The sequence below is a fragment of the Mauremys mutica genome, chromosome 1 (genome assembly GCF_020497125.1).
Source record: "Mauremys mutica isolate MM-2020 ecotype Southern chromosome 1, ASM2049712v1, whole genome shotgun sequence".
Lineage (NCBI taxonomy): Eukaryota > Metazoa > Chordata > Testudines > Geoemydidae > Mauremys > Mauremys mutica.
In genome coordinates, this window is record NC_059072.1 from 31,489,457 (window position 1) to 31,516,803 (window position 27,347).

The 27,347-nt window shown below is 41.2% G+C and overlaps 2 protein-coding genes across 10 annotated transcripts; one reads left to right on the forward strand and one right to left on the reverse strand.

The window, feature by feature from the left end:
• Positions 1 to 5,201: 5,201 nt before the first annotated feature.
• LOC123377570 (dol-P-Glc:Glc(2)Man(9)GlcNAc(2)-PP-Dol alpha-1,2-glucosyltransferase-like) lies at positions 5,202 to 12,351 on the reverse strand. 4 transcript variants are annotated; one of them, XM_045030619.1, is made up of 3 exons: positions 12,187 to 12,351; positions 9,306 to 9,503; positions 5,202 to 7,356 (listed from the first exon to the last, which is right to left on the reverse strand). In XM_045030619.1, exons 1-3 carry the CDS (start codon positions 12,349 to 12,351, stop codon positions 6,301 to 6,303), a joined length of 1,419 nt encoding a protein of 472 aa, XP_044886554.1. In that variant the 3' UTR covers positions 5,202 to 6,300. The 4 variants fall into 4 exon arrangements, with proteins under 4 accessions (XP_044886554.1, XP_044886571.1, XP_044886561.1 ...); XM_045030636.1 differs by lacking the exon at positions 12,187 to 12,351 and adding an exon at positions 11,721 to 11,832; XM_045030626.1 differs by lacking the exon at positions 12,187 to 12,351 and adding an exon at positions 10,896 to 10,982.
• TPRKB (TP53RK binding protein) lies at positions 11,907 to 21,187 on the forward strand. Of its 6 annotated transcripts, XM_045030687.1 has the most exons (7): positions 11,907 to 12,041; positions 12,697 to 12,768; positions 15,100 to 15,156; positions 15,633 to 15,826; positions 16,655 to 16,777; positions 19,041 to 19,217; positions 20,582 to 21,187. In XM_045030687.1, the coding sequence occupies exons 4-7, from the start codon at positions 15,683 to 15,685 to the stop codon at positions 20,666 to 20,668; spliced, it is 531 nt and encodes a 176-aa protein (XP_044886622.1). In that variant the 5' UTR covers positions 11,907 to 12,041; positions 12,697 to 12,768; positions 15,100 to 15,156; positions 15,633 to 15,682; the 3' UTR covers positions 20,669 to 21,187. The 6 variants fall into 6 exon arrangements, 5 of the variants coding, with proteins under 5 accessions (XP_044886622.1, XP_044886593.1, XP_044886634.1 ...); XM_045030658.1 differs by lacking the exon at positions 15,100 to 15,156; XM_045030699.1 differs by lacking the exons at positions 11,907 to 12,041; positions 15,100 to 15,156 and adding an exon at positions 12,148 to 12,288.
• Positions 21,188 to 27,347: the final 6,160 nt, after the last annotated feature.

The window sequence follows — 27,347 nt, forward strand, 5'->3', positions numbered from 1 at the left end:
GTAGAAACTCTCATTCCATCTGTAACAAGATTACAATAATGTTTTCCTTCTGAAAAATCTCATTCTTTCCTTTAAGCTCCTGCAAGGAGCATCTCAAACTCTCACTGAAGACAAAGGAAGTTCCAAGAGTTCAGCACATTGCAGGATTGAGAACAAAGTCCTTAGAGATGAAAAGTGAAGCCCCACAGGCATTTTATCCAGATCCAAATGTCAATATGCCTGGGCTAGGAAAGCATTCATGCCTTATAAACAAACATTTTCTTGCTAGAAAGGGTGAGCAGAACCAGTCTGGTTATGCTGGCTTAGCTCTAAACCACTCTTACTAAGGATATTTTGTAAGCCAATATTGTACAATTCACTGAAATGCACATAAGAGGCAGACACAAGCAAAATATATATATTAGTGAGCCAAAACTTTTTAAAAAAATTAAGATTGTTAATACAGCACAAGAGTTAGAGATATGCAGGCAAATATTCTTAAGAACTCCCTGGCTCTACATATTTCAAGTACACCAAAAATTAAGTGACATTTAACACCTAATAAGTCTACCATATGGCTCAAAGCCCTTTGAGTATACATTTTTCAAATGCACATAGTCCAACCAAAAAAAAGACACCACCTGTGCCAGTCTTACAAACACTATTACTTTGCTTTCTTTTCTCAATGTGTCTGTTTGCCATATTTGTATCTCAGGTATGGAAGAATGGCTCTCTGTCTAAAATATAGATGGGGGAAACAGTTAATCCAAGAAATCAGTTAGGAAATTTAACAGGTTTCCTACTAAAAAGCTATTTTGACATTACACATCATAAAATACTATGTAAAGTAAGTACCTAATTTCAACAGTGAGCTTTCAGGCTTAATTTCTGTTTTTTCTAATATCAAGTATGAAAAGAGATCAAGGATTTCACAGACACAAAATACCAAATCTTGCTAGAATTAAAACAAATATTTTTAAAATAATAAGCAAAAATAAATGGGTTTTAAAATCCTAACCAAAAAGTTAACAAATTAAGAACACAAACATCGTAGTTATACAAGTTATTGAAAAAGTTACATAAGGATATGTGGAAAAAGTTACATAAGGATAAAGCACTTTAAATGTTTTAACTCTCGACCTCGAACTAAGGTAGGAAACATGACACTATAATTCAAAATGTCATTAAAATAAATATCTGGTCATTTGAAAAAGATGGTTCAAGACTGCCACCTTGTGAGGATTTTTAAAAGTGTGTATCACAAAACAAAATTAACCATATCTTCTCAAAGATTACCGAAATGGGCTACATCATTTTCCGAGAATAATTCCGAGAACAGAAATTATGTACATGGCATGAGCTATTTCCTATCAAAAGTTATTAGTATAGTCCCCAATACAGAACATTGTACAAATGCACCTATCTATAGTAGATTTTGCATTCGAAATTAACCAATGTTATGGATTGTTGAAGGATTAAAGAGGAATGAGGCAAGTCAAGTAACACTTCTAAGCAAAAGAAACTAGAATTACTCCTACAGGACCAGTCACACACTGCTGTCCAAATGACCCCTGTAAATCTTCTGAAACAACAATCTCATTGTCTGATTAAGAACTGTATGCAAAGCCATCCCGTACGTCAGCCTCTATTTGCTGATCACCACAATTATTTTGATGTAAAATATGTGCTATATTTTCCCACATTATAACAAATCAAACACATTATTGTCGCTAAATCAATTGTATCTCTTCTTCTCTTGACTTCAAACTACATACATTGTGGAGCTAAGAGGATCCACATGGTTTTTTCCCTCATGTATAATTCAGCAGAAGTAACCTCAAAGGTTCAAAACTCAGTCTTTTCTCTATATATTTCTCTGTTATCTGAGATGCAAGTTATTTTGATTTTCCTAATATTAACTGTGGAAGATCACCCTTCACTTTCCTAGTTAACCAAAAAAAAAAAATCAATCAATCTAGAACTACCGCTTTTGAATGCTGTTAAAACACGACGTTAGCTGCCACCCTGGACAAAATCACCTGCTTCAACAAATTAGCATGATGAAATTATTTTTTAACTGGATGCCTCATTAGAAACATTTACAGGAATTTATTTTTATAATGCTTCAGGAAATCATTTCACCTACAAGACATTTTGGGGCTGAGGATGTGCCACTCTGTTTTAAAAATTACAGGCTGGCATTATCTCCCACAGTAAATTTCAAAAACTGAAATATTTTAGGGGCAAAAAGACAAAAATTAGAATTTTTCAAAACAAACTATTTTTTTCCAGGATTATTAAGATCATGGAACCTTGGTCCACTAAAAATAGATTAAAATAATGCCACTTTTAATGGTAGTTGCAGAATTTCAAATGTGATTTCAGTAAGTCTTGAAACCTTTCCTTATAACTGATAGCATTGTGACTAAGACCATCTCTATTTCTGAAAAATATAGTATTGCTAAAATAATATTACATTTGTTTTCTAAATTTGCTGTTCAGGAAGAAATTGAATTAAATCCAATAAAGAGCCTTTAGCTCATCAGCAAAAGTGATGTATATGTATACAAAGTGAATGTATTTTGAAAGCCTTAATGTCTCTCTCTCATTTTCTGTGTTTTAGTAACTTACTAATGCATGAATACCAAAACTCCCCTGGTTGGGAACATTATTTGAAAGCACAGTGAGCTGTTAAGAATGCAAAATGCCTTTTTTTTTAAATGAAACAGTATTTCAATTCAATCCTGTTTCTAAATTAGTAAGATACACAAGTACGGTCATTCTGGGTCAGACCAATGGTCCATCTAGCTAGTATCCTGTCTTCCGATAGTGGCCAGTGCCAGATGGTTCAGAGCAGTGGTCTCCAACCTTTTCGTCTGGCGGGCACCAGATGAAGGACCATGGTGGCGGTTGAGCATCCACCTAAATGCCACCGAATTTGGGTGGCATTTCGGCAGATGCTTGACCACCGGCCAGGACGCGGGTGCATTTAGATGCCCCTGCGGGCGCCATGCCACCCACAGGCACCGCGTTGGGGACCCCTGGTTCAGAGGGATGAACAGAACAGGTAATCATCAAGTGATCCATCCTGTTGCCCATTTCCAGCATCTGGCAAACAGAGGCTAGGGAGGCTTCAGAGCATCAAGAACAGGAAGTAGCACCCTATAGTATTCATTCAAAATGCAATTAACACATTTCACCGGGGAAGAAAATTCATGGTGTTAAAATGTTGAGGTGTTTCAGTTTGTAAACGTCATCCTTTTTATTTTAAATAGTTCCTAAGACCTATGTATAAGTCATTCATGAACTGCTTGAGTACTAGTATCCTGTACTAACAAGCTCATCAGAAAATGCATGGTGCTTGGAGTTCAGTGGGCTTCTACATTGGATTCCCTTCTCTTTACAGGACCAGAAGACTATGACTGCATCACAATTTTTCTATATTTAAATTCACTCTTTTCTTTATAGCTGAAACACAACTGAGCTCTCTCAAGAATAAGGAGAAAGAGAGCACAAAAGCTATCCATCCTTATGTTTATCTGAAAGGCATTCAGATACCACAATATCAAGAAAGAGCTACACAGAAAATAAGTGTACATGGACTATTTAAATTCAGACTCATAGAATATTAGGGTTGGAAGGGACCTCAAGATATCATCTAGTCCAACCCCCTGCTTAAAGCAGGACCAATCCCCAAATAGCCCCCTCAAGGATTGAACTCACAACCCTGGGTTTAGCAGGCCAATGCTCAAACCACTGAGCTATCCCTCCCCCCACTCTCCTTTAATCTAATCAAGGAAAAGCCGGCTCTCCCATAACCCACACATTCATGAAAGCTCAATCAGGAAGAGGTTAGAATTCGAGCCAAAAAACTACTTGAACCCCCTTGGTTAGCCCTTCCATTCCCCCACCAAAATTAAGGAGTGTGTGTTTAAAGTTGTATTTAAAGCTTACACACACACCTTTTACATAATACCATTAATTACTGTTTTAATTAAACAGAATGATGGGAGCCATGAATTATTCTCTCCCATAAACTGTCAAACTGAAATCATAAATTAAGACAGTGGTATGGGCTAGAGTTGGAGGCACTTGAAATGCAACCCAGCTCATGCTTCTGCTATCTCTGTCAGGTGGAAGTATCTGAGTGGGCTTCCCTATTCAAATGCTACATACAGATTAACAATAAATTACTGTTATTGGAGGCAGGGCAAGAAAGAAAGCAGGAAGCAGGGGAGTGCTTTAAATACAATACTCAAAGAAATTACTCACTGAAGGGTGGCTCTAAGCCTTTCTCAAGAGAAGTGGGGTTGCAAAGACAGTGGTGGGCGAGTATGGATGTGATGGATGGGATGGGATGGGATTCTGAGCCAGAGTGCAACGTTTGGCATGCTGCACAGCTGAGAAATGACAGCTGTGGGTCAGTAACTATACTGCTCTGACCTTCTGAGAAACAATTCCAGTTCAGAATAACTGGAATGGCAGTCATATAGGTTTTATAGGTTGAATTTGCTGTGAGTACAAGACCTGACTGCAACATTTCAGTCCCAGAACAAAGAGTAGCTTGGAGACACTTCACTCTAGGGCATTTTATTTATAAAGCTGCTTTATAAGCTATTAGAAATGTCCAAAGAATACTTGCAAGTCTAATTAAAGTAATTTACTGAGGGGGAAAGACACAGCATTCTTTGATTCTGAAAATACACAAAGGTGCTTTTTTAAAAACAAAAATTTCCAGATACAGTATACCTTTCTATATATATGAAAAACATGTAAAAGTACAATTAAATAATGCCATTGGTACTTTTTAAAAGATTATATGTCAGATCTTCGAAACAATCAATTCTACTTGGGAGAACACTTACATCCCACTTAAGTGCAAACTTGTTAAGCACATAACCTCAGGATATAGAAAGCCTATTATTTTAAAGAGTGTTCATTATACTAAGCTCCACAGTGTAATGATGTGTTTTAGAAACTGCTCCCTGTTGAACACGTCATGTTATCAAATGCAATTTATCTTTTGTTGTACAATTACATTTATTTCTCAAAAAAAAGGTTCATGCATTATGAGTTTACAAATACACCTCTACCCCAATATAACACTGTCCTCAGGAGCCAAAACGTCTTACTGCGTTATAGGTGAAACTGCGTTATATCGAACTTGCTTTGATCCACCTCAGTGCGCAGCCCCGCCCTCTTGGAGTGCTGCTTTACTGCGTTGTATCCGAATTAGTGTTATATTGGGTCACGTTATATCGGGGTACAGGTGTATTGATCTGGGGTAAAATGTTCAAAACACCTAAGTGACTTAGGAGCCTAGGTCACATTTTCAAGAGTGACCTAGGCACTTAGCAGCCTAAATCTCACTGAAAGTCATTGGAAAGTAGCAACTTTGAAAATTTTACCCCTGAAGAATCTGGGGTGAAATCCTAGCTGCCCTGGATTTAACCCCTGGTCTCTAACAGATATGGATGGAAATGACCTCCGCTGCAGATTTTTACTGTTTATGAAACCCGGTCATAACTGTTAGATAAATATTTAACTGCTGAAATACTTTGGAAAAAACCTACGACCTAAAATCAGAATGCTTACCAATTAACTTGCAATTTTTTTTTTAAGTTTTATTTGTGCTGGTCTCCAACCAAGAATTTAACATGTACTCCAACATTTCCAAGTATCAGTTACTTTTTTCCTTGGTGTCTAATAGCAGATAAAAAAAATTTTCAGAGCCCACACTAGAGGAAATACAGTTTTATAAGTATTTACCATAGAACAACATTATTATTATGAATTATGACTGTAAACATCTCCCTCATTTCACATTAACTGCAGAATGTTTGGAAACACTTCTGAATTTTCCCTGATGCCATATTTATTAAATCCAGGACCCTAAAGCCTTATAAATTTGGTGTAATACCCTATCATGTAGAAAGAGTAAATCAGATCTCATATTAATTTCCAAGAATATAAACATCCAACTCACTTCAGTCCCTACACCAGGGATCAATAACCTTTGGCACGCAGCCAGCACATCCCTCGGCCCACGCCACTTCCCGCAGCCCCCATTAGCCTGGAACCGTGAACCTCGGCCAGTGGGAGAGGCGATCGGCCGAACCTGTGGACGCTGCCAGTAAACAAATCGTCTTGGTCCACCAACGGATTTCCTTGACAGGCCACGTGCCAAAGGTTGCCAATCCCTGCTCTACACCATCCACAGAAAAGTTACACATAGCAATACATTTTACTTAATTTTAGGGCCTGTAGTCACTTATTCATTTCAGAAAAGGCACAGAATTGAGCCATTTTAGGAATACAAAATCACCACATAAACCTCTGGATTTCTTCACTATTTGGCCACTGAAATGTTTTGTTCAGAAATAGATGAAAGGTTATTGCATTCACAACAATATATAAAGTCAGCTCAAGAAGAAGCCTGGAAAGAGGTGGAACTGGAATATTGAGCCTATATATTAAAAATGGCAAAATGAAGTAACGAAATTCCAGTAGCTTTTGAGGAACTGTGACAGCAAACACACATACAAAATATATTAAGTTCCAGAAAATAGATTTTGATTTCAGAGAGTCGGCCAAACTCCAGCCAGCAAATATATAGGCTGGAACAAATATGTATTTCACAAGGTCATGTCTTTGGAAGACTTTTCTCCATACATAAAATGTGTAATGTCTGTTATCTCCAATCAAGTATTTATGAACATATGTAAATTTCCAGACCAGGAATATAGAGATGGCAATGAGTATGCTATATTGAATCAAGTGCTTCCGTACTGATCGAAGGAAATTTCCAATTTTATTAGGTGTCATTAGATGAGGAAAGGAAAAAAAGAGAGTAAAGGAAAAAAAGTAGAACAGTTGAGGGATGTGGAAACAGGCTTCATGACTACTCCTGTCACCAACAACTATTCCACCATTGATTACCACAAAAGAAAAGAACACAATTACTAAGAGGATGTATGGCCAGGTCAAAATAATAAGAGTTACTAGGTTTGTAAATGACATGATGTACTCAGTAAGAAATTGTAATACTTTGATTAATTCTGAAAATGATCCCTTCATAGCTGAAATCCTTTCTTCTTTTTTCTTCTGTAATTCTGTCTTCCAAGCTTCACTTAGCTTTTGTGCAACAACACTTCCCCCACAGAAAATAGTCCATATAATATTTGTTTGACGAAACATAAAGCCACAAAACCCAAGTAGGGCTGAAGTTTTATGGTTACCATAAAGGCACATTAAATATGCAAACAGAGTAAAAAACACTGATCCTGTGTCTGTATAATAAAGGAATGTAAAAAAATAGAGGGTAGGAAACATTGCAAGGGTTAACGTAGATAAGATTCTCTGGAAACCAGACACAGTCTAGAGAGAGAGGGAGAAAAAAAAAAAACTATCAGTAGTATTACTTCCATTAAAGGACAAACATCACAATTATTTAAAGGGTACCATTCTTTAGAATCCTCAGTATCATAAAGCAGCATCTCTTCTGAGTTGAATCAGTTTTTATTATACCAGTATGCACACTGCACTCAGTTTATTGTCAACTTTCTGCTACACTAATATGGAACATAAGACAATAAAGCATAGAGAAATATGAGACTGTAGAATATTAGAGCACTGCTGGTGATTTAAAAGTAAACTCTGAAGAAAATAGGAAAATTACATTAATTTCAATTCTATCTTAGGTGTTTATATAGTGTTTGTCATGGCTTATCTAAGGCCCCTATCCTGCAACTATCTTACTTCAGTTTCCTATGACATCCAGAATACACCATTCTCTGACAGCACAGTTACCATAACTTCCGCTGAACCTGGCCATAGAGAGTCATTTAAGCCTATTTAATCTGTGGTGTGGTTTCTACAGTTCCTTTTCATTATTATTTTATAAACTAGTAAAGAAACGTTGAAGAAAAAAAAGTCCAGTTGAAAATACTAAAACAAACGTTTTCACTTATACACCAGTTACTTTATATTTATATTTCCATCTACATATATAAAATCAAAGCTATTCCAAAAGAATGAATTATTTATTAAATTAGACCCTGATCTTGTAAAGATTTATGCACGTGTTTTTTAAGAGATGACTTTATCCTGGATTGAGAATATCTACATGGAGAGATGATTTCTGAGGATAAAGGGATCCTTAATATAGCCAACAAAGGCATAAACTGATTTCAAGGCTGGAAGCTGAAGCTAGGCAAATTCAGATTAGAACTAAGGTGCAAGTTTTTAATTAGGGTAATTAACTACTGGCACAATTTACCTAGGAATGTCACTTGAAATCTTCATATCAAAATTAGATATTTTTCCAGACAGTAAGTTCTAGCTCTGTAATACTCAGACCTCCCTGGTTCAGGAGCCAAATTAGTGATTAACATTACCCAAAAGAGCCACAGTAGCGTGAATTCATTGTTTCATTTGCTATAGTACTATATATTCATATTTAAATAGTATGACAGGGGAAATATTGTGTGTGTGCGCGTGTGTATATATATATAAAATTATTCTCACAGCAAAATGACTGACCAAGTATTATTATTTTATCAACTGCAATTGGTTAATAACATACATCTCTACCCCGATATAACGCTGTCCTCAGGAGTCAAAAAATCTTACTGCATTATAGGTGAAACTGAGTTATATCAAACTTGCTTTGATCTGCCGGAGTGCGCAGCCCCACCCACCCGGAGCACTGCTTTACCGCGTTATATCCGAATTCATGTTATATTGGGCAGCATTATATCCGTGTAGAGTGTACTAAAAGCATCCTGATTGGTTAATAACTTAGACTGGTTAATAATTAAATCACACAGTGTTTTAATATTATGTGCTGCAAAGAGTCAGAGAAGACACATTTAAAAAGACACTTGTGGCTCACAAGCCTCAATCTGAGAATCACTAGTCTAGCTCAACCCCAAGTTGTGGGCTTGATGAAGGAATTACTTGGTGAAGTTCTAAGGCCTGTGTAATGCAGGTCAGACTAGATTATCATAATGGTCCCTTTCAGACCATAAAAATCTATTAATATTAACTTTATAAATACAGTAGTCCCATTAACTTGAATAGGACTATTCAAATATGTAAAGTTGAACACAAGTGTAAATCTTTACAGGATCAAGCCCTAAGGGAGGGGAAAAAACCTGTTTTTAGAGAAAAAGGAAGGAGCCAGTAAAATAATCTAAATGATATAAATATTTGTTGAATAAAACTGAAGAGATCTGAACTCCTCATACAGTAAGGGAATAGCTTAGCGTCTCAACAAAAAAAATATATGTATTACTGCATGTAATTCTAATGGATTTGGAGTGTACCTTGTTTTTATGATGTATCTTGCACAAAAGCAAATACAGTAAGTAGAAGTTCCCAACACTGAAAAGGAGGTTAATAAATCGGAGCATTCCTGTAGAGCACACTACACTTCCAGACCATCCAAAGAGCCAAACTGCAGGTTTCACTACTCCAACAGACATCAAGTATAGGCCAGGCAGTGTAGTGATCATGGGGTCCCACTTAAAAAACAAAACAAAAAACAGGGGATTAAAGGATTAGGAAAACCCAAAGATGCATCACAGAAACAATTAAAAACAATAATAGGTTGATAAGCAGTTCTATCTTACACTCCAGCTCATTAATTTTCCATTAAGTTATTGGTCATCTTTATAGTCAATATTAGTCAGATCAGTAAACAAAAACAGTCTCACTCTACTTTCAATCACAAAAAAAAGTTTTAATTTTTTTTAGGATTCTATGGATTTTGGTTTATAAATCATTTTTGTCTGGAAGAGCTAAAGACAATATGAAAAGGAAAAGGAATTGCATCGGTGCCCTTTTTTTGCTTCTTTATGCTATATACAAATGTTTCCCTCTCCACCCCCATCCATAAAAAAGATTATTTTTCTGCCTTTTTTTTTTTAACTAGACATTTAGGTTTCCCTACCCTAATAGTTTTCTTTAAAACTATTAGGAAAACCAACCAACAAACCAGAGGACTATGTCATCAAGTGCACCAAGCAAGTGAAACTTGACTGCAAGTAGAAACCAGACATCTATTCAGACTGTTTAAAATCTTAAGTTTTTGTTAATATAGGTAAGTGGTAGATGCCTAGTTGCTTTGGAGATTGACTGGATAGATTTTCTAAGTGGAATAACCCTGCAATCCTGGCAGAAGATGGATTAAATGGTTTTCATTTTGTTTTCTTTTTTTCCCCATTCCCTCCACCTTTGTCCTTTATTTCTCTTTGTCAATGATATCTAGGGTAAATTTATTCTCTTTAGTTTTTACTTTCTTTTTTTCCCCTCCATTTTTTTCCTACCTCTCTGTAACCCCTGAGATCAATTCCCATCTATTTCCCCAGCTTATCCAAACTCAGGGCATCCAAACTCAGGCATTCTTGGTATTGCTGATATATCTTAAGTAAAAATAACAAGCATGAAAAAATCCTTAAAAAGAATTCCAAGCCTTCTTTATATATCATCAACAAAAAAGGGCCCAAGCAATATTTTCCTTCTTTGTGGTCACCCTTAAATGAAACATAAGTACTGTGCATGCATTCCTCAAACTATTGTTATTAACAAGCACTTATTATCTGAGAAATATAATTATATCGCATTTTTCTGTCGACAGCTAAGCCTGACAATTGCTCCCCCTCAGAAATAACTTGTGCAGTCTACCAACCAGCAAGAATTGTTAAAAGCTTATCTCCACTTATCACATCATTTGAGTGCCAAAGCAGTTTAATCTACTCCAGCAGATAGGAGACATATATTCTAGAAAAAAGGTTATGTCTACACTGCACATTTCTTTCTGTGTCATATAGAATAAATACACAGGTAGCCCCCCTAGAACGGGTATATATAGCAGCACAGACAGTAAGACACAGCTTAGGCAAGCAAAGACACACCTGAACGGTGTTAGTAAGTACCCAAGTACATATCCTGCATGGCTCTCTACTTGCCCAAGCCATGCATCACTGCTGCTGGAGCCTCTCAAGACTCTCGCAGCAGGGAAAGGTTCTGGCAGGGGGGGGAGGCAGCGAGGAAAGAACCCAGCAGCTCCATGCTGTTGGAGTGAGAGATTTCAGGAGCATGGAAAGGCTCCTCCAGCTCCCCATTGCTAGCGTCTTTCCCTGCAGCTAGGAAGGACTCTAGCAGGGAGGAGGCAGCAGGGAAAGCCTATTTTTCCTATTGCATCCTCCCCACCAGAGTCTTTCCTCATCACAGTGAACCGCTGCAGCAGGGGCGAGCTGCGGAAGCCTTTTCCTGCCAATGCCACCAAAGCCTTTTACTGATATGCATAGCTATATACACCATACTGTGGGTGAAGCCTGCTTTCCACTGTGCCCTGTAGCTGAATACACCCTACACCCCCCCCCCCGTCTATGGTGCTTAGTGTGTAGACATAGCCAAAGACAGCTCCACCGCTCCCATCCAAAAAGACCAATGACTGACACCAAAAAACAAAGAGGTATCCAGGGGTGCTGGAACAATTTGTATAGTAGGGGTGCTGAGAGTCCTTGCATCAAGCAGTAATATAAATCCTGTATATGATGGAAACCACTGCAAGCCAGGGGGTGCTGCAGCATCCCCAGCACCTCCGGAGGTACCATAACGCATTCTGTTATACCATGCCAGGATGGCAACAGAGAAACTACAGGAGCAGAGTGCTCTGAGCCTTGTCATTCCCTTCACTTGCGTGTAACTGGGGAGGGAGAGCCAATACTGGGCACCTGGAGAGCCTGCCTGGAGCTGGGGCGTCCAGGCCTTGCAGCCGGGCACCCGTGAGAGCCCCAACTCCCAGGCCTGTCTGAGCGCTAGGCCCCCAGCCCCACAGCCGGCACCATGGCGGGGCGGGGCTGCGTTGCCACAGACGTTCGTGGAACTGGAAACACTCGCGCTTGGGCGGCGTTTGCCCGCAGACAAACCGATCGCACCGCAGGCTGCGTGGGGAAGGCACGACGGCGCCCCGTGCCGCTGCTGGAAGGGCTGCCGGGATCCGGCCAGCCGCGGGGGGAGCTGGGGCCCGCTTAGCGGGGCAGGCGGCGCCCTGGGTAGGGGTGACACGAAGCTGGGGCTGGCCCCAGCGGGGGCGGATGTGGCGGTGCTGGGAGAAGAGGGCCCGGGCCGGGCCTCCCAGACCCCGGGGCGGGGTAGAGCGCGGGGCGGGGCCGGGCCGCTGGGGAGCCCCGTACGCACCTGCTGGAAGAGGCCCTCGCAGTAGGCCTGCGCCTGCGGGACGTGGAAGGCCTCGTCCATGTAGGGCGCGCGCTGCTCGCGGTTCAGCGCCGAGAAGAGCAGGCACGAGAGCAGGAAGGCGCCGCTGATGGCGGCGGAGAAGCCATAGGCCTCGGAGCGCTCCATGGCGCGGGACGGAGCGGGCCGAGCCGGAGCTCGGGGCGGGGGGCGAGCCTGGCTTTCCGGGGAAGGGAGGGATTGCCCGCAGCGCGCGGAGGAGGGAGCTGCTGAGCCGGGTGCGGAGAGCGGGGGGAGCGGTGCCCACGCGGGCTGGCTGCTGAAACTCCCCCTGCTCTGAGCAGCCCCTTGGGGAGCGCCCCGCGGTGGGCGATGCCTCAGACAGGTGCCTGCTGGAGGGGGCTGGGTCCTGCGCAGGACTGAGTGTCCCTCCGTGTCCCATGATGGGAGGCGCTCGGGGTGAACTGTGACAGGAGCTGTACGACATAAAGGTTTTCTCTTTGTTCCTGCCAGAGCATTGCAGAGCCACCTCGGCTCAGACACGCCTTCAACCTCCGGCGGCCTGGAGCTCTGGGGTTTTTTGGGGTAAGAAAAAATTCAATTTCTAAAGTTAATTTTTAACTTTTTGTCAGAGTAAAAATAACAAATGGAACATTTTACAAATCTTTTTAGTGTATTAACTTTTGCATAATGATCGTATTTACTTATTTTATTAAAGAAGAGAGGAAAGGAGGAAAGAAAGCATGTGTAAAACTGAATCAGACCATAGTCACCAAAGGCCTCTCTTACAAGGTCCCAGAGTGCCTTCAACTCCCATTTAGGAGAAGAGCAGGGTAGCGCCTTGCATGGGCGCCAACTTATATGGGCTCCTGGGGCTTTAGCCCCAGGAATATTCACAGGCAGGGGCTCTGCTCCAGCAAAATTTGGAGCTAGGTTTCTCCCCTGCTCTGGGCTGCCGGCAGCCGCCGGGAGCCCAGAGCCTTTTAAATCCCAGCCGCGGCCGGGAATCAGAGGGCTCTGGTCTGCCCGCTGCGGCGGGGAGCCCAGAGCCCTCTGATTCCCGGCCGCGGCGGGGCTTTAAAAGGCTCTGGGCTCCCCCCGGTTGCAGGCAGCCCAGAGCCTTTTAAATCCCAGCCCCGGGCCGCTGATTGCCCCCTCCCCAGACCCCTGCCCCAACTGCCCCCCAGGGCCTCCACCCCCTATCTAAGCACCACTGGTCCTTGTCCCCCGATTACCCCCTCCCGAGACCCCTGCCCCTAACTGCCCCTTGGGACCTCAGCCCCTATCTAAGCCTCCCTTCTCCTTGTCCCCAACTGCCCCCTCCTGAGACCCCACCCAATTTCCCCCCCAGGACCGCACCCCCTACCTGTCCCCTGATAAACCTCCTGGACTCCCATGCCTCTCCAATTGCTGCCTGTCCCCTGACTGCCCCTTCGAACCTCTCCCCCATCCAACCCCCCCTGCTCCTTGTCCCTTGACTGCCCCCCGGAACCCCCTACCTCTTCTCCAACCCCCAAACCGCTTACTGTGCCACTCAGACCAGCGTGTCTGGCTCCGTGCAGCTCCAGACAGTTGCTGCCATGCTCCCCCATGGAGCCCACTGCCCTCTCCCACCCCCAGCACCTGCCTTCCAGATTTGAACACCTCAAAATTCAGGAGTGCTCAAGCTCCGTTTGGGCAGCTTTTACTTCATTTCTCCCAAATCAGTTTCCCCTGCAAGGTGCCAACTGAAGGTGTTGGAGAACAGAGAGATCGGGTGGCCTCCTAATGCCTGGAAAAGAGACAAAGGCCGGAGGAGGGAGTGTCAGTGCCTGTGCGGACTTCTGGGAAGTGCACGGTGTGGAAGGGGATGCTGTGATGCTTTGGAACAACTCCATACAAAGCCAGTCAGGACTCTGGGGGAGCCTCCTCTCTCTGAGCAGACTGTCTCCAGGGCAAGAAGCTTACACCTTCCTGGGTCTGACCTCGGAGCATTCAGCATGCCCTTCCACATCATGCACTTTCCACAGCGAGTCTGCCCAGGCTGGTCCTGGGGCAACCAGAGGTCCCTGCACCCCAACTCTGCAGTCAGATGTGACTCTCAGCCAGACAGTAAAACAGAAGGTTTATTAGATGACGGGAACACAGTTTAAACAGAGCTTGTTGGTACAGAAAACAGAACCCCTCTGTCAGGTCCATCTTGGGGGGTGGGGAGCCCAGAACCAAGTTCTGGCTCTCTCCTCATTTCCCCAGCCAGCTCCAAACTGACACTCCCTCCTCTGGCCTCTGTATCTCTTCCGGACAGGGAGGCCACCTGATCTCTTTGTCCCCAACACCTTCAGTTGGCATCTTGCAGGGGAAACTGAGGCACCCACACAGTATTCAGAGAAAATATTAAGAACATTCCCACTTCATCACAACAGGTGCAACAAAATATAATACTGTATATTGAAGTAGGCAAGTGCTGCTTCTGACTTTCCATTTTTAATTGACCCTTGTAATCTTGTGGCACTGACGCGTTGTAGCTTCATTTTATATCGGCTTAAAGGGCGGGAGCACTTAGAGGGGCACCACCATTTTGGGCCCCACCAAAAATTATACAAACCTGCCGCCTATGGCGCCTTGTTAAGATCTTAGAGGACTGGGACCTTCCAGTGGACAAATGACTGGTCATGTACTGCTGCCTGGGCTTCCTTCTTGTTTCCATCTGCAAAACGTTCATCTCCGAACTTTCTTAATACTATCTTTTTCCATATCAACTACTGAGATGTCATCTGATTGTGAATGGCTGGGGAAGTGATTTGCACAATCCTGAATAGGAGAGGTGATGGTCCATGAGACAATTTTTGTATTAAAATGTGGTCCATACTAAGAAAATATTTGAAAATTCCTGTCTTAACACACAGGAGTGGTTATTTTATGCAATGTTTTTTGTAGCTGTATTGATCCCAGGATGATAGAGAGGCCAGGTTGGTGAAGTAATTTCTTTTATTGGTGAGTGAGACAAGCTTTTTAGCTTACACAGAATTCTTCTTCAGCTCTGGGAATCTTAATCAGAGTGTCACAGCTAAGTACAAAGTGGAATAGATTTTTTTTAGCACAGTGGTTTTCAACCTGTGGTCCATGAACCCCTGGGAGTCTGCAGACTGCATCTAAGGGGTCTGCAAAAGGTTGTCCATAGAACAGTGGTTTTCAACCTGTGGTCTGCAGACCCACCTGGATCCGCAGACTATGTCTAAGATTTTCAAAGGGGTCCACACCTCCATTCAACATTTTGTAGGGTTCCGCAAATGAAAAAACGTTGAAAACCACTGGTTTAGTATAAGTAGTAAACACACATTTCAAGGTGAAGTGACCCATATTTTATGGTATTTGCCACTTAAGCTTCATTAAGAAATATTATTCTGAAAGAAAGAGTTATCTTAAGTATTATGAATCCTGTGCATTAATTATGTTTATAAATACTCTAGGTTTGGCTATTTTATACTGGTTCAAGGCAAACTCACTCTTTCGTTACAAGATGCAGCATTTCACACATCAACTGGAACTGTTTCCTGACTGTAGTGTGACTCTTGTTTTGTTTAATGATGTCAAAAATTCTGTTGCTCTAAGAAAAAAAGCAATGGAAGGATCTATTGAAGGAGCATTAATAAATCCTGCAATGGTAAGCAAATCACCAAATAATTTCACATTGTAACTGTTTCTATTGTATTGCAGTTTTGTAAGCTATAATTCCTCCTCTGTTAAGAACTGTATACGAAACTCGATATGTTTGTATTCCTGCAACCTTCTGCACATGGTTGGACTTCTGTGGCTATCCACAGCCCCATGGACTTCACTTGAACTTCATGCAAGTGTAAGGGTCCACCTATGCAGATCTGATTGTAGGATTGGGCTTTGAGTTTACAGCCTTCTGTCTTTGATTCACTTCACCTCCTAGAAGATGTAGCTATTTGAATGATTTACTTCCATCTGTCAAAGTAAATGCTAATCATTTAAAGATTTAGTTCCAGAAATAGTTTGAATAGTCTTCATGTCCTTATATCTAACATCTGGAGCCTTTGTTCTTCTTTCACTCCATAACTATTTTCAGAACCTGCCATTACCTTTTTGTTAAAAATAGCAAAGCAATGGTTACTGGAGAGAAAAAGAACTTTATTAAACAACCTTGACCCATTAGATTGCTGGATTTGATTCCTTTAAATTCTTTTATTTGAGTCAGTTTAATCAGTGATGTTATTCATCGATCACTAAGGGGCACAGTCAGTCATCCTAACAGGTTGAGTACTACCTGTCTCATTGAGTAGTCCCATTGACTTCAGTCGGACAACTCACAGAATAATCTATTGCTCAATGTGAGGATGGCAGATTTTAGGACAGTAAAATAGAAGTAATTGAGAGAAATTTAACATTATTAAGATGATATGATTTTTACAGGGGGGGGGGAAACTAATTCTTTATAGTTTTAATCTTTTCCTATTCTGTTCTGCAGATTGTTGATCCATTTCAGATTCTTGTGGCAACAAACAAAGCCGTTCACCTGCACAGGATTGGTAAAATGAAGACTAGAACTCTTAATGCAGAAATTATTTTCAACCTTTCCCCAAACAACAATGTAAGATTATTTGCTGAGCAAATGTCTCTGTTTCCAGATGAGCTTTCCAAAATCCACCCAGCCAAGCTGAAAATATTCATTCAATGAATACTATACTTGTCTCAAGGGCCCCATTCTGTGAGATACTGAGCTCCTCTCCTAGGCCTTGGCTACGCTTGCCGCGCGGGTCGACGCGGTGAGTTCGACGTCTTGGAGTTCGAACTATCGCGTCTAATCTAGATGCGATAGTTCGAACTCCCCGCGCGCTCCGGTCGACTCCGGAACTCCACCACTGCAAACGGCGGTGGCGGAGTCGACCTTGGAGCCGCGGACTTCAATCCCGCGGCGTCTGGACGGGTAAGTAGTTCGAACTAGGGTACTTCGAGTTCAGCTATGCTATTCGCGTAGCTGAACTTGCGTACCCTAGTTCGACCCCCGCCCTTAGTGTAGACCAGGCCTTAGATAGCTATAATGGTTAAACTTCCCTCGTCATATTTCAGTGCACATGTATCAGCTCTCAGTGCTATGACTTCTCCTCTAGTTCATCCCTGAGAATCCCGGAATACTTCTGATTAACCAATTTTCTCTTTTTGTGGACTTCAGGTATTAGTAGCCCTGACAGTCTGTCATCATTTTTTTAAATTCCAAAAACTAGGTTACCTATAACTGCCACCAAATCCTGGCCCAAACTGTCAGAAATATGTTGACTTGACAGAACTCAAGTTAGCATTAAACTACTGATGAGTGTCTTCAGCAAAAGGCAAAGGTAACCAGTGTCTGTCAGTATTTGAAATCAGCTTGAGGTCTTAAAGACTTATTTTAATGTAAAAATTATTAAAATGTCTTATATTAGGTGTTTGATTTATCAAAGTAAGTACATATTTTATTAATGTAGCATCCTAGCTGTTAGCTATAACTGTCAACCAAATAGGTTCAGATTTTTTTAAATTACCACATTACAAAGAACAAAAAATACAATTTTGGCTTTTGTCATTCAATTTACACTTTTAAAACACTGTGTAAAACAATATACAAGGATAAAATTAATGATCAATTGATCCATTTTATCCATAGCAAAAATTAATTTCATACAATTCTTTATTTTTGCCACCAACCAAGCAAGTATGACAACTGTCCAGATAACCAAAATATTATAATTGCATAACAAATATTCTAATTTTTGAATCAATAAGACAAAGTACTTTTGAGCCAAAATTGGAAAAACTTTTATTTCTCTGACAGTAAATGCTCCAAAATAATAAGTAATGTGGCAAATCTTCAGCATGGCTAGACCTACGTGTGCATAAACAATTGTGCATCTCAGTGCGAGCTCACTTCCTTTTTAAGAAAGCCCTCTTTGTTTGAAAATTGTGTTTCTAATCAGCTTATTAAGATTTCCACATATTTCTCTATTATACCCTAAGTTCCAGAAAACTCCAGGAATGCAAAAATTAGTGGACTTGCAAAAGCAAGGGCAATTTTAAAGTTTTAGACTTATTAAGGTGTTCCTCCAGAATGTAAATTCACATTCTGAATGCATAATCAGTCATTAATATAGAGGCATTGTGCCTTTGGTTGAGATAAAGCATTCTCTCACCTCTGCCGTAAGTAAAAAGAGTTGGGACAGAATTAGGAAGACCAAACATTTTCCTCAAAAATATATTTTGCACTATCTCTAGTGACCTCAGAACAATTGTCTAGTCTCAAATTTCTGTACCACTGAATATTTGAGCACAAACGTTGCCCTAAACACTCTGTGCACTGAAGCAATTAAATTATCTCCATACATATGAAAAAAATAAAGAACTGCTTGTATAGACTTTTAAGGCATGCTCCTTAACCTTCTGTATATGCTTATCCTATTCATAACTGCATGTAAAAAAAAAAATGCCCAGGTAAGAAAAGGACTTGAGTTGTTCAATACAGTGGTCATTGTCCATTTATGTAACTTTAGGCTGTGGCCAAAGGTAATTACTTTAGTTTTCTGATCATTTATGGACATACTCTCCTGTTGACAACAAAAAAAAAACAAAACCCTAAAATTTCTTACCTTTGTGTCTAAAGTGTTTGTTATTTAGGACTTCAAAACTATGTCTTACCAAAATAAAAATTGGGTCTATATTCTCTGCTGCTATAAACTGGCACTGCTCCACAGATGTGGAACTATGCCAGTTTACACAATTGGAAAATTTAGCAAAATGACTGAAAAGATTATACTTGTCACTGGCTTCCAGGTAATAAGAAAATGACCAATACAATTTCAATATTTCTCATTTTATCTTAGATTTCAGATGCATTGAAAAAGTTTGGTATTTCAGACAATGATTCTGCAGTGCTCATTGTTCTGATTGAAGATAAAGAAAAAACTGTAAATCTGGAAAGCATAATATCTCAAGTGGAAGGCCATCAGGTTTCTCTAGCAGAACTCCACAAAATAACAGACATAGCCAAAGTTAAAAAGGTTTGTAAAGGCTTGTTTTAGGAATATGTGAAATATGACTGGGGCTGGGATATTTTACTTAACTAGCTCATTAAATCCAAATTGGCTTCTAAAGATTCCCACATCTGTAGTGTGAGTACTCATTACTTTTCTTTAACCTTGTAGGGTTTTGTGTAAGTGATTGGAAACTTTTATTTTGAGTAGAAATGGAGTATTTGTTTGCTGCTTCTTCTGTTTTCTATTCAGGGAATTTCATTTTTCAATGGATGTTGATCCAGCAGCATCCAAAACTGTCACTGGCTTCAATGGGAGTTTTGGATACACAAGGAATGCTAGGTTGAGTCCTTCTGAGGTTTCTCACAACAGCAGGTTTGCACCTTCTGTTTTTCTCTAGGGAAAATGCATGGAATTAAAAATAAGGCCCAAATACTGCAAAGATTTACAATTTCTTTAAGCATGTGAATAATCCAATTGGAGGGCCCTAAAATAGTAGTATTGAGTTGACAGACTGCTGGCAGTTGCTTTAGAAATAAAAAGATTTTGCAGTAATGTCATAGCCTTTATTTTAAGTCCTTGCTCCTTTTTTGATGTTATAGACTTCTGGAAACCAAAACAGGAGTCTGGTTAGCTGTGCTAGAAAATAAAATAGATGTTTCGTGCCTGAAATTCTTCATAATATATTAAATCTATTTAAAGTAATGGTTGCAAACCCGTTTTCATATTTAAACATAACCAGCAAAGGACCTTTTAAAAACTGTTGCCCTTTTTTCTTTTCTATAATATGTAAAGAAGGCTTGGGCTATTTTTTTTTATCTCCTTTTTTTTTACCTTTAGAAATATCAAGACTGTCAAGTCCAGTATTCCTTGCTTTTGGTGGAGAAACTTTAATAAATCTTTGAGATATGTGTTGGGAGCCCTCTCACTTAAATGAAGGGCAAAGGTGTCAAATATTTAAGACAGAGATCATGTACAGAATCCTGGTCCCATTGAAGACAATAGGAGTTTTGCGAGGTGAAGATTTCAGTCCCAGTTTCCATAATGCTCATTATGTTAATAAAGTTAATTAGATGCCAACCAAAAAAAACAGAGTCCTCTTAAGTGCGGGCTAAAAGTCCCATTCTCTCCATTTCTCACCTTTCACTCTCTTGCCTCCTGTGATGTAAAAATTTTTCTAGTTCCTCAATCTCCATTAAGTCTAGCCTGAAAGACAAGATTTACATTTCTAATGTAAAAAAAAAGGAAAAAAATCTTCAAAAATACTTCAATATCTTCTTTATAAATGTGTTTTGTTGGGTGGTTTTTTTTGGGGGGGGGGTTAAGAAAAAGGGTACATGCACAATTTTTTTCTTCTCTGTATAACCTTTACATGTTTTTTATTTCCACAGATGTACAGACTTACTCCACAGGAAGAAAAAATTGGCACATTACTTGATGGCATCATTTGCAGAATGTCAACAAAAGATATTGCATGAAAACATTCAAATAAAAGAAAAAATCCACTTTAAAGCTACAGGAACAACTATTGCAACCATTCTTATTAGTTTTGGACTCTGTCTCAATACTAAAATACTTTGCACTCCTCTATTTTATTTTGCTTGGAAGAGTAAGAAGAGTCTCTAAAACATTGTGAAAGAAACTGACAGAACATAAACCACTAAAGGAACACTGAAGCAATATTTTATCTTAAGCTTCATTCAACTTCAGAAATGCGTCACATAGTGCAGTACTGAGCAGAGTTTGAATTCTCACAACTTGTACAGATTCTACTCATTGTTTTATTTACAAATATTTTTTAAAATAATTTTTCCCAATATCTTTTAACTGGTCATAAACATAAGGTTTCAAAATCTATTACTACTTACCTTTGTCGTAAAGTGCTTTAAGATACTCAGATATGCCACTAACAGTGCAAACTATTTTTATTATCCCCAAGGCTTGCAATAACTTGGTTTGCATGAGCACGGAGAATAAAGGATACGGAGACATTTTTAGCTGCTTAGTGTTTATGTATGTATCATGCTTGTCTAACCATCATGCACTAGGAGCGCATATACAAACTGCCTCTTATGATTTCCTAACACTCACAAGTGTATGTCAAAAACACATAGAAAATAGGTCCCTGGCCCAAGGAGCTTACAATCCAAATGAGAGATTTGACAGATGAGGATAACATGTACACTATGGAAGCGGGAGAGGTGAGGAAGGAAGCTGGTCATGGAGATGTATTTACATTGCTATTGTGTATTAGTTATGCATATTTAGTTGGTTCATAAACTACTTTGTGTAAATGCACTCATTTATTTGTTGATATTGCAGAAGTTAAATTTTTAGGAAGGATTTGAATGAGGTAAGTGTGGAGGCTTGAACAAATTTTTGGAAGACATTCCAAGCATAAGGGCTAACAAGGAAGAAGCCACAGAGATGTTTGCAAGAGGAGATGCAAGGGGTATTGAGGCTGGTGTCAGTGAAAGGTCAGGAGCTGATAGAACCTGTCATATGGAAGGTTTTCTCAGTTGTCTAGCTATACAGCTATTGTGGCTCGCCATTTGAGAACTCAAAATAGTCAGGATAGACATGAGTAAAGATTTTTTTTCCATTCAGCTTGTGATGAAAGAAGCAGAAGAATGTAGAAGCATGCGAAAAGAAAGTTGGAGGGTTCTTGCCTTCAAGATATCTGTAACAAAACTAGAATAGCATGTACTAAGAAAGCCAGAGGATCTTCTACTAATCCATCTAAACTTGTATGGGCGCCTGCAGTTTAACCCATGACATTCTGCTTGCTCTGCTTTTTTGAATAAATAATTATCTTCTTTCTATGCCTTTGTCATATCATTCTTTGACAGTTTATTTCTGTAACACCACTCCCATATGAATTTCTCACAGTTGCAGTTTTGTTCCTCCCATATATACCACTATAAATTTTTCTCCAAAGATGTCTTTGACTGAAATGAAGACACACTGCTTGAGTTCCCTCAGCTGCCTGTTTCATCATTCTTTATTAACTCCTTTCTCTGCCTTTGTTTTGGTGCTTGGGTAAGTATTCTATTCTATATAGTTCTTATACTGCAGTCATCACTGTAGTACCTGAGCACTCTGCAGTTGTGCATTAAGCAATGTGACTATGCATTTGTCATGTATTTATTCTCTCATCCTCTCCCAAGTGAGAAGCACGTCCTGTGGAATGTCTTATTTCAGTAGAGTTTTAGGATTTTTTTGTTTTTAACTACAGTAGATTCCACATATTAGCAAGTCCTCAGTCTTCAGCAAAAAGTTATTATCCAGCAGTTGCTAATAAGTGGAAGGCAGGTTTGCAAGACTACAGCCAGGAAGGTAGCTCTGGGATGTGCTTTCCCTGGTTGCAAACCAACTCAGGCAAAGCAGCAGTAGGAAGGAGGACAGCAGCCTGGATGCCAGGATTCTCTGTGGGGAGTGAAGGTGCTAGGGGTCCCATGGGACTATACAGAACCTCTCCTTTATGTGTTGGGGCTCAGCATGTCCCATCACTTGCTTCCCCACATGCAGTCTCCTGGTAACCCTCATTGCATCTTGCCATGCAGCTCAGCATCCAAACTGCAGCCTCCTTTTCTGCCACTGCCGTGCCCTGCCTGCAGCCTCCCCTCCCTTACCTTCCTCTACATAGGCAAGTTTGCTGAGCTGCAGTCAATTGCCATGCTGTCTGGAGTGGTTCACGAGCATGAGTGCCAACCTCAGGGCACATTGTCAAGAAGCAGGGCAGACACCTCAGGCTGGTTACATGTTCTATAATTAGATTTCACCAATCCAGTAATAAATGTTTACTCCTAAAGCACAACAACAGTTTTACTGTGGAGTCACAGACAGTCTCCCTGGGCATTCCGGTCTATCTTGCCTCCCAAGAACGTTGGACTTGGTGGTAGTTGGTTGCTATATACCAAAAATCACAAAAAATTAAGGTTGCTTTCAGTCCTAAGGGATCAGTAATTTTACCCCAGGTAAGCTAATGTGTACCTTCAATTTCTCACCAAAGACAATGCTTGGAGCCAATTCTGTAATAAACTAAAGTTTTATTAACTAGGAAAAAGAAATTAGAGAGTTATTAAAAGGTTAAAGCAAGCAAACATACACAAAAGTTACATTTTGTAGTTTTAAAAGGTGACAGCTATAGTAAATTTAGCTCTGAATCTCTTTTAGGGCTAACCCAGGCTGAGTGCGGGGATCTCTGCTTCTTTTTCATAGCTCTGGCCCAGTGAGAGTCCAAACAGAAAAAAAAAAATTTGTAAGCTGATTTTATTTCCTTTTTCCAGAATTCAAGCTGATGGGAAGAGCCCTTTTGCACATAGCTTCTTCATGGGTTTGAAAGGGCAATTAACAAAGCCTTTGTATTGCAATGTCCTACGGTGACTCATTTAGTTTTGATAGGCCTCCTTGATGCTTAGAAGACAATTTCTCCTGACTGGGTTCACAGCTTCAAAGCAAATTTTTTTTACAGTTATAAAGCAGGAACTTAAATATTACCTTATAGCATGTGATAAAGAAAAAATAAGTGAGATTATCGCATGCAGCAATTTACAAGCATTTCATAAAGTCTAAACATTGTTACAAGTTCAATATCCATCTCAACCATACTAACACACAGGTGAAACAGACTAGTTTCCATAAATGAATTTTGTCAGTGTGCAACTGACCCCTAAAGCCTGGGCAAGCACTGACACGTGGTCTGCCAGCATCGCACAGCCCCAGAAAGAAGCGCTGAGCAGCGGTAGCAGCCAAGTTTGCAGGGCTGCAGCCTAGTAAGGCATGTCCTAGCATCTCCTCTGCCTGCAGTTGGGGCCCTTTTTCCCCCAAAAAGATGGGTAGCAGGTATCATAGGCTGGGGGAGGCTGTGCTTCCCCAAATCTATGCTCCACCCCCAGGTCCTCTTCTGCAGTTCCCGGTCCTCTGCTGGGACTGGGGCTGGCTGGCCTGCTGCAGGGACTCAGGGCGGCTGGTGCTCGGACTGGGACTGGGGGCACTGCAGCCATGCCACCCAGCACACGGGCTGATGGCGCTGCTGCCCAGCACTCTGGGGCTGGCCACCTGGTTCACCTGCATGGGGGGCGCTGCAGCTGTGCCACCAGGCGCTGGGCTGGGGGCTGCAGTGGGGGTGCTTTGGGCTTCTGACTGGGAGGGGAGATAAATGGGGAGAGGGAGAGGCAGGGCCTTGGGCACAAGGGGAGGGGCCAGGGGCTCGCCTCCCTCAATGGTAACCCATGCCCAAAACATTGTTAATAAGCAGTATGCCATTGCCAATATCGGAATCCTATTAACACTGACGTTAATGGGAGAGGATTGGTTCCCAGAAGAATGTAGCCATCAACCAGAAGAATCTACTGTGTATACATTTTGCTGTATATTTGTATTTTAAAAAGGTGAGGTCGAAGAAAGCACCTGGAAGGTAGTGAGGTTTGGGATGGTTTTTTGTTTCTGGGGGAGTTCATTCCGGTCTTGGATCAGCTCCCAAGGAAGTTCCATTTCCTGCACAGATGAGCTTTATCCTTACAGTAGAGAGTTCTATTGTGCTAGAGGAGCATAGTTGTTGAACAGTCTTCATGCTGGAGCATTAGGCAGTCTTTTAGATATCCTGGGCCCAGGCCATAGAGCACCCTGAAGGTAAGGACCGAGGCCTTGAATTTGATTCAAATTTCTATGGGAAGCCAGTTTAGGGAGTGGAGAAAAAGTTGGACGTGCTCACTGTCGTCTGTGTTGCTCAGGAGGTGCACTTCAGCATTCTGTACTAGTTGGAGTTTCCAAAGTGCCGAAGCTTCATGTCCAGCTACATTGCACTGCTGTCGTCCAGCCAAGAAGTGACAAAGGCGTGACTAACTGAGGCCAGGGCATCCTGGGTCAGCATGAAACAGTCTCCTAACTAACTGGAGAAAGCATTAATCGTTGGTACCATGTGAAATCAAATGTCAGTGGGAGGTTAAAAGTACTCCTAAACTACAGACTGAATTAACCATTTATGGGTATGCACCTTCAACCAAAGGAGGCTGCATTGGGGTTGCAAACTCTTTACATGTTTTCACTTCTGTCTGTAGATATCTTTAGGCCCCAATTCTTGGGTTTGTCCAAGCTGCAGTCTGCCCAGGATCTGCCTTGCATCACCTTGGCAACTCACCGATTCTGGGGTGGTTTTAATAGCCATGAATAATCAGAGCACGGTGAGGCTCAAGACACACCTTGTATGCCAGAGAGTTGGTAGGGTGGACAAGGAAGGGCCATAGCAGATCTAAGAATTAGACCTCAAATTTTAACGTATACAGTTAACAATGGGGGATGTAGATGCACAAATCCAAACTTCAGCATAGCATTCTGTAAAGCATCTCTGAAGTTGAATAGCAAATCGTCAGCCTCACATGAACAATATCTGGGGAAGGAGGAGGGGGAGAGATTCCATCACATTCTAGCTGATGGCTCTACAAATGCTTTTCACCCTAATTTTCAAAGATAAATATTTTGATTATATAGTAAAATTCTTTTAAGTGGCGGTGCCCTAATTACCCTAATCCTAATTAATCAGATTTCCCTATTGAGAGAAGATGCCTTTTTTAAAATCAGAAATTATTCTCAAATTCCCTTACTTCATTCACATCAAACCTGATAGCTCACTAAAGACTGAAAGGTCTCCCATTGACAAAAGGCTTAAAGCGTTTATTCCCGGAAAGGAGATGAAATAGAATTGATGGAGAGAAATCCACCGCCATAGAGTATCTGAAAAGTCTTAAAGTGAGCTGATTTTAAATGATGCTTGGAAAGGGTCATTGAAGTAATTTTGTTTAATTGACCTGTATTAGAAAGGGTCTTTAGAGGAAAGACCATTTGTTTTCAATAGTCACCAAGTCCCTATGTCAACACCACCTATCATATGGAGGCATCCCTATTTAGGCAGCAGTCCTTACCGTTAATGATCTGGAGGATGGTGTCTGCAGATGACACTAAACTGGGAGGAGTGGTAGGTACGCCGGAGGGTAGGCATAGGATACAAAGGGACCTAGACAAATTATAGGATTGGGCCAAAAGAACCTGATGAGGTTCAACAAGGACAAGTGCAGAGTCCTGCACTTAGGACGGAAGAATCCCATTCACTGTGACAGCCTAGGGACCGAATGGCTATGCAGCAGTTCTGCAGAAAAGGACCTAGGGTTACAGTGGACGAGAAAGCTGGATATGAGTCGACAGTGTGCCCTTGTTGCCAAGAAGACTAACGGAGTTTTGGGCTGCATAATTAGGGGCATTGCCAGCAGATTGAGGGACGTGATCATTCCCCTCTATTCGACATTGGTGAGGCCTCATCTGGCGTACTGTGTCCAGTTTTGGGCCCCACACTACAAGAAGGATGTGGAAAAATTGGAAAGAGTCCAACGGAGGGCAACAAAAATGATTAGGGGGCTGGAGCACATGACTTAAGAGGAGAGGCTGAGGGAACTGGGATTGTTTAGTCTGCAGAAGAGAAGAATGAAGGGGGATCTCATAGCTGCTTTCAACTACCTGAAAAGGGGTTCCAAAGAGGATGGATCTAGACTGTTCTCAGTGGTACCAGATGTCAGAACAAGGAGTAATGGTCTCAAGTTGCAGTGGGGGAGGTTTAGGTTGGATATTAGGAAAAACTTTTTCATTAAGAGGGTGGTGAAGCACTGGAATAGGTTACCTAGGGAGGTGGTGGAATCTCCTTCCTTAGAGGTTTTTAAGGTCAGGGTTGACAAAGCCCTGCCTGGGATGATTTAGTTGGGAATTGGTCCTGCTTTGAGCAGGGGGTTGGACTAGATGACCTCCTGAGGTCCCTTCCAACCCTGATATTCTATGATTCTATGATTGAGTATCAGTAGGCTGTATTTCTTTCCTTGTAAAAGGTCATGTATAGTACTGCACAATTGTCTGCATTTTTTTCCATTTTTCCCCCATTCTCTGAGGCATTCAGAAGTAGATACTGACAGGCTAACAGGAAGGTGCAGATGAATGGGTCATGCCTCAACTTTTTGACTGCTAATGGTTGAAAAGGGGGGGGAGGTGTTGAGGGAGAAGAAGGTAGGAATGCAGTGAAAGCTTATTCTTGCTTTCCTTTTTCCAGTCTGAGCACTGGCAGCTGCTGAAAGTAATGAACTGATGTCCTGATCTGGTTAGGTTGCATCTTCT

Excerpts from the sequence above, each read along its gene's own strand:
- LOC123377570 (XM_045030619.1), bottom strand. The coding sequence starts at position 12,351 with ATGGAGCGCTCCGAGGCCTATGGCTTCTCCGCCGCCATCAGCGGCGCC. Across the intron at positions 9,504-12,186 it reads GCGAGGGCCTCTTCCAGCAG|TGGGACCCCATGATCACTAC; the intron begins GTGCGTACGGGG and ends TTGTTTTTTAAG. Across the intron at positions 7,357-9,305 it reads AGATACATCATAAAAACAAG|ACTGTGTCTGGTTTCCAGAG; the intron begins GTACACTCCAAA and ends CTCTCTCTCTAG.
- TPRKB (XM_045030687.1), top strand. The coding sequence starts at position 15,683 with ATGCAGCATTTCACACATCAACTGGAACTGTTTCCTGACTGTAGTGTG. Across the intron at positions 16,778-19,040 it reads ACCTTTCCCCAAACAACAAT|ATTTCAGATGCATTGAAAAA; the intron begins GTAAGATTATTT and ends ATTTTATCTTAG. Across the intron at positions 19,218-20,581 it reads ACATAGCCAAAGTTAAAAAG|ATGTACAGACTTACTCCACA; the intron begins GTTTGTAAAGGC and ends TTATTTCCACAG.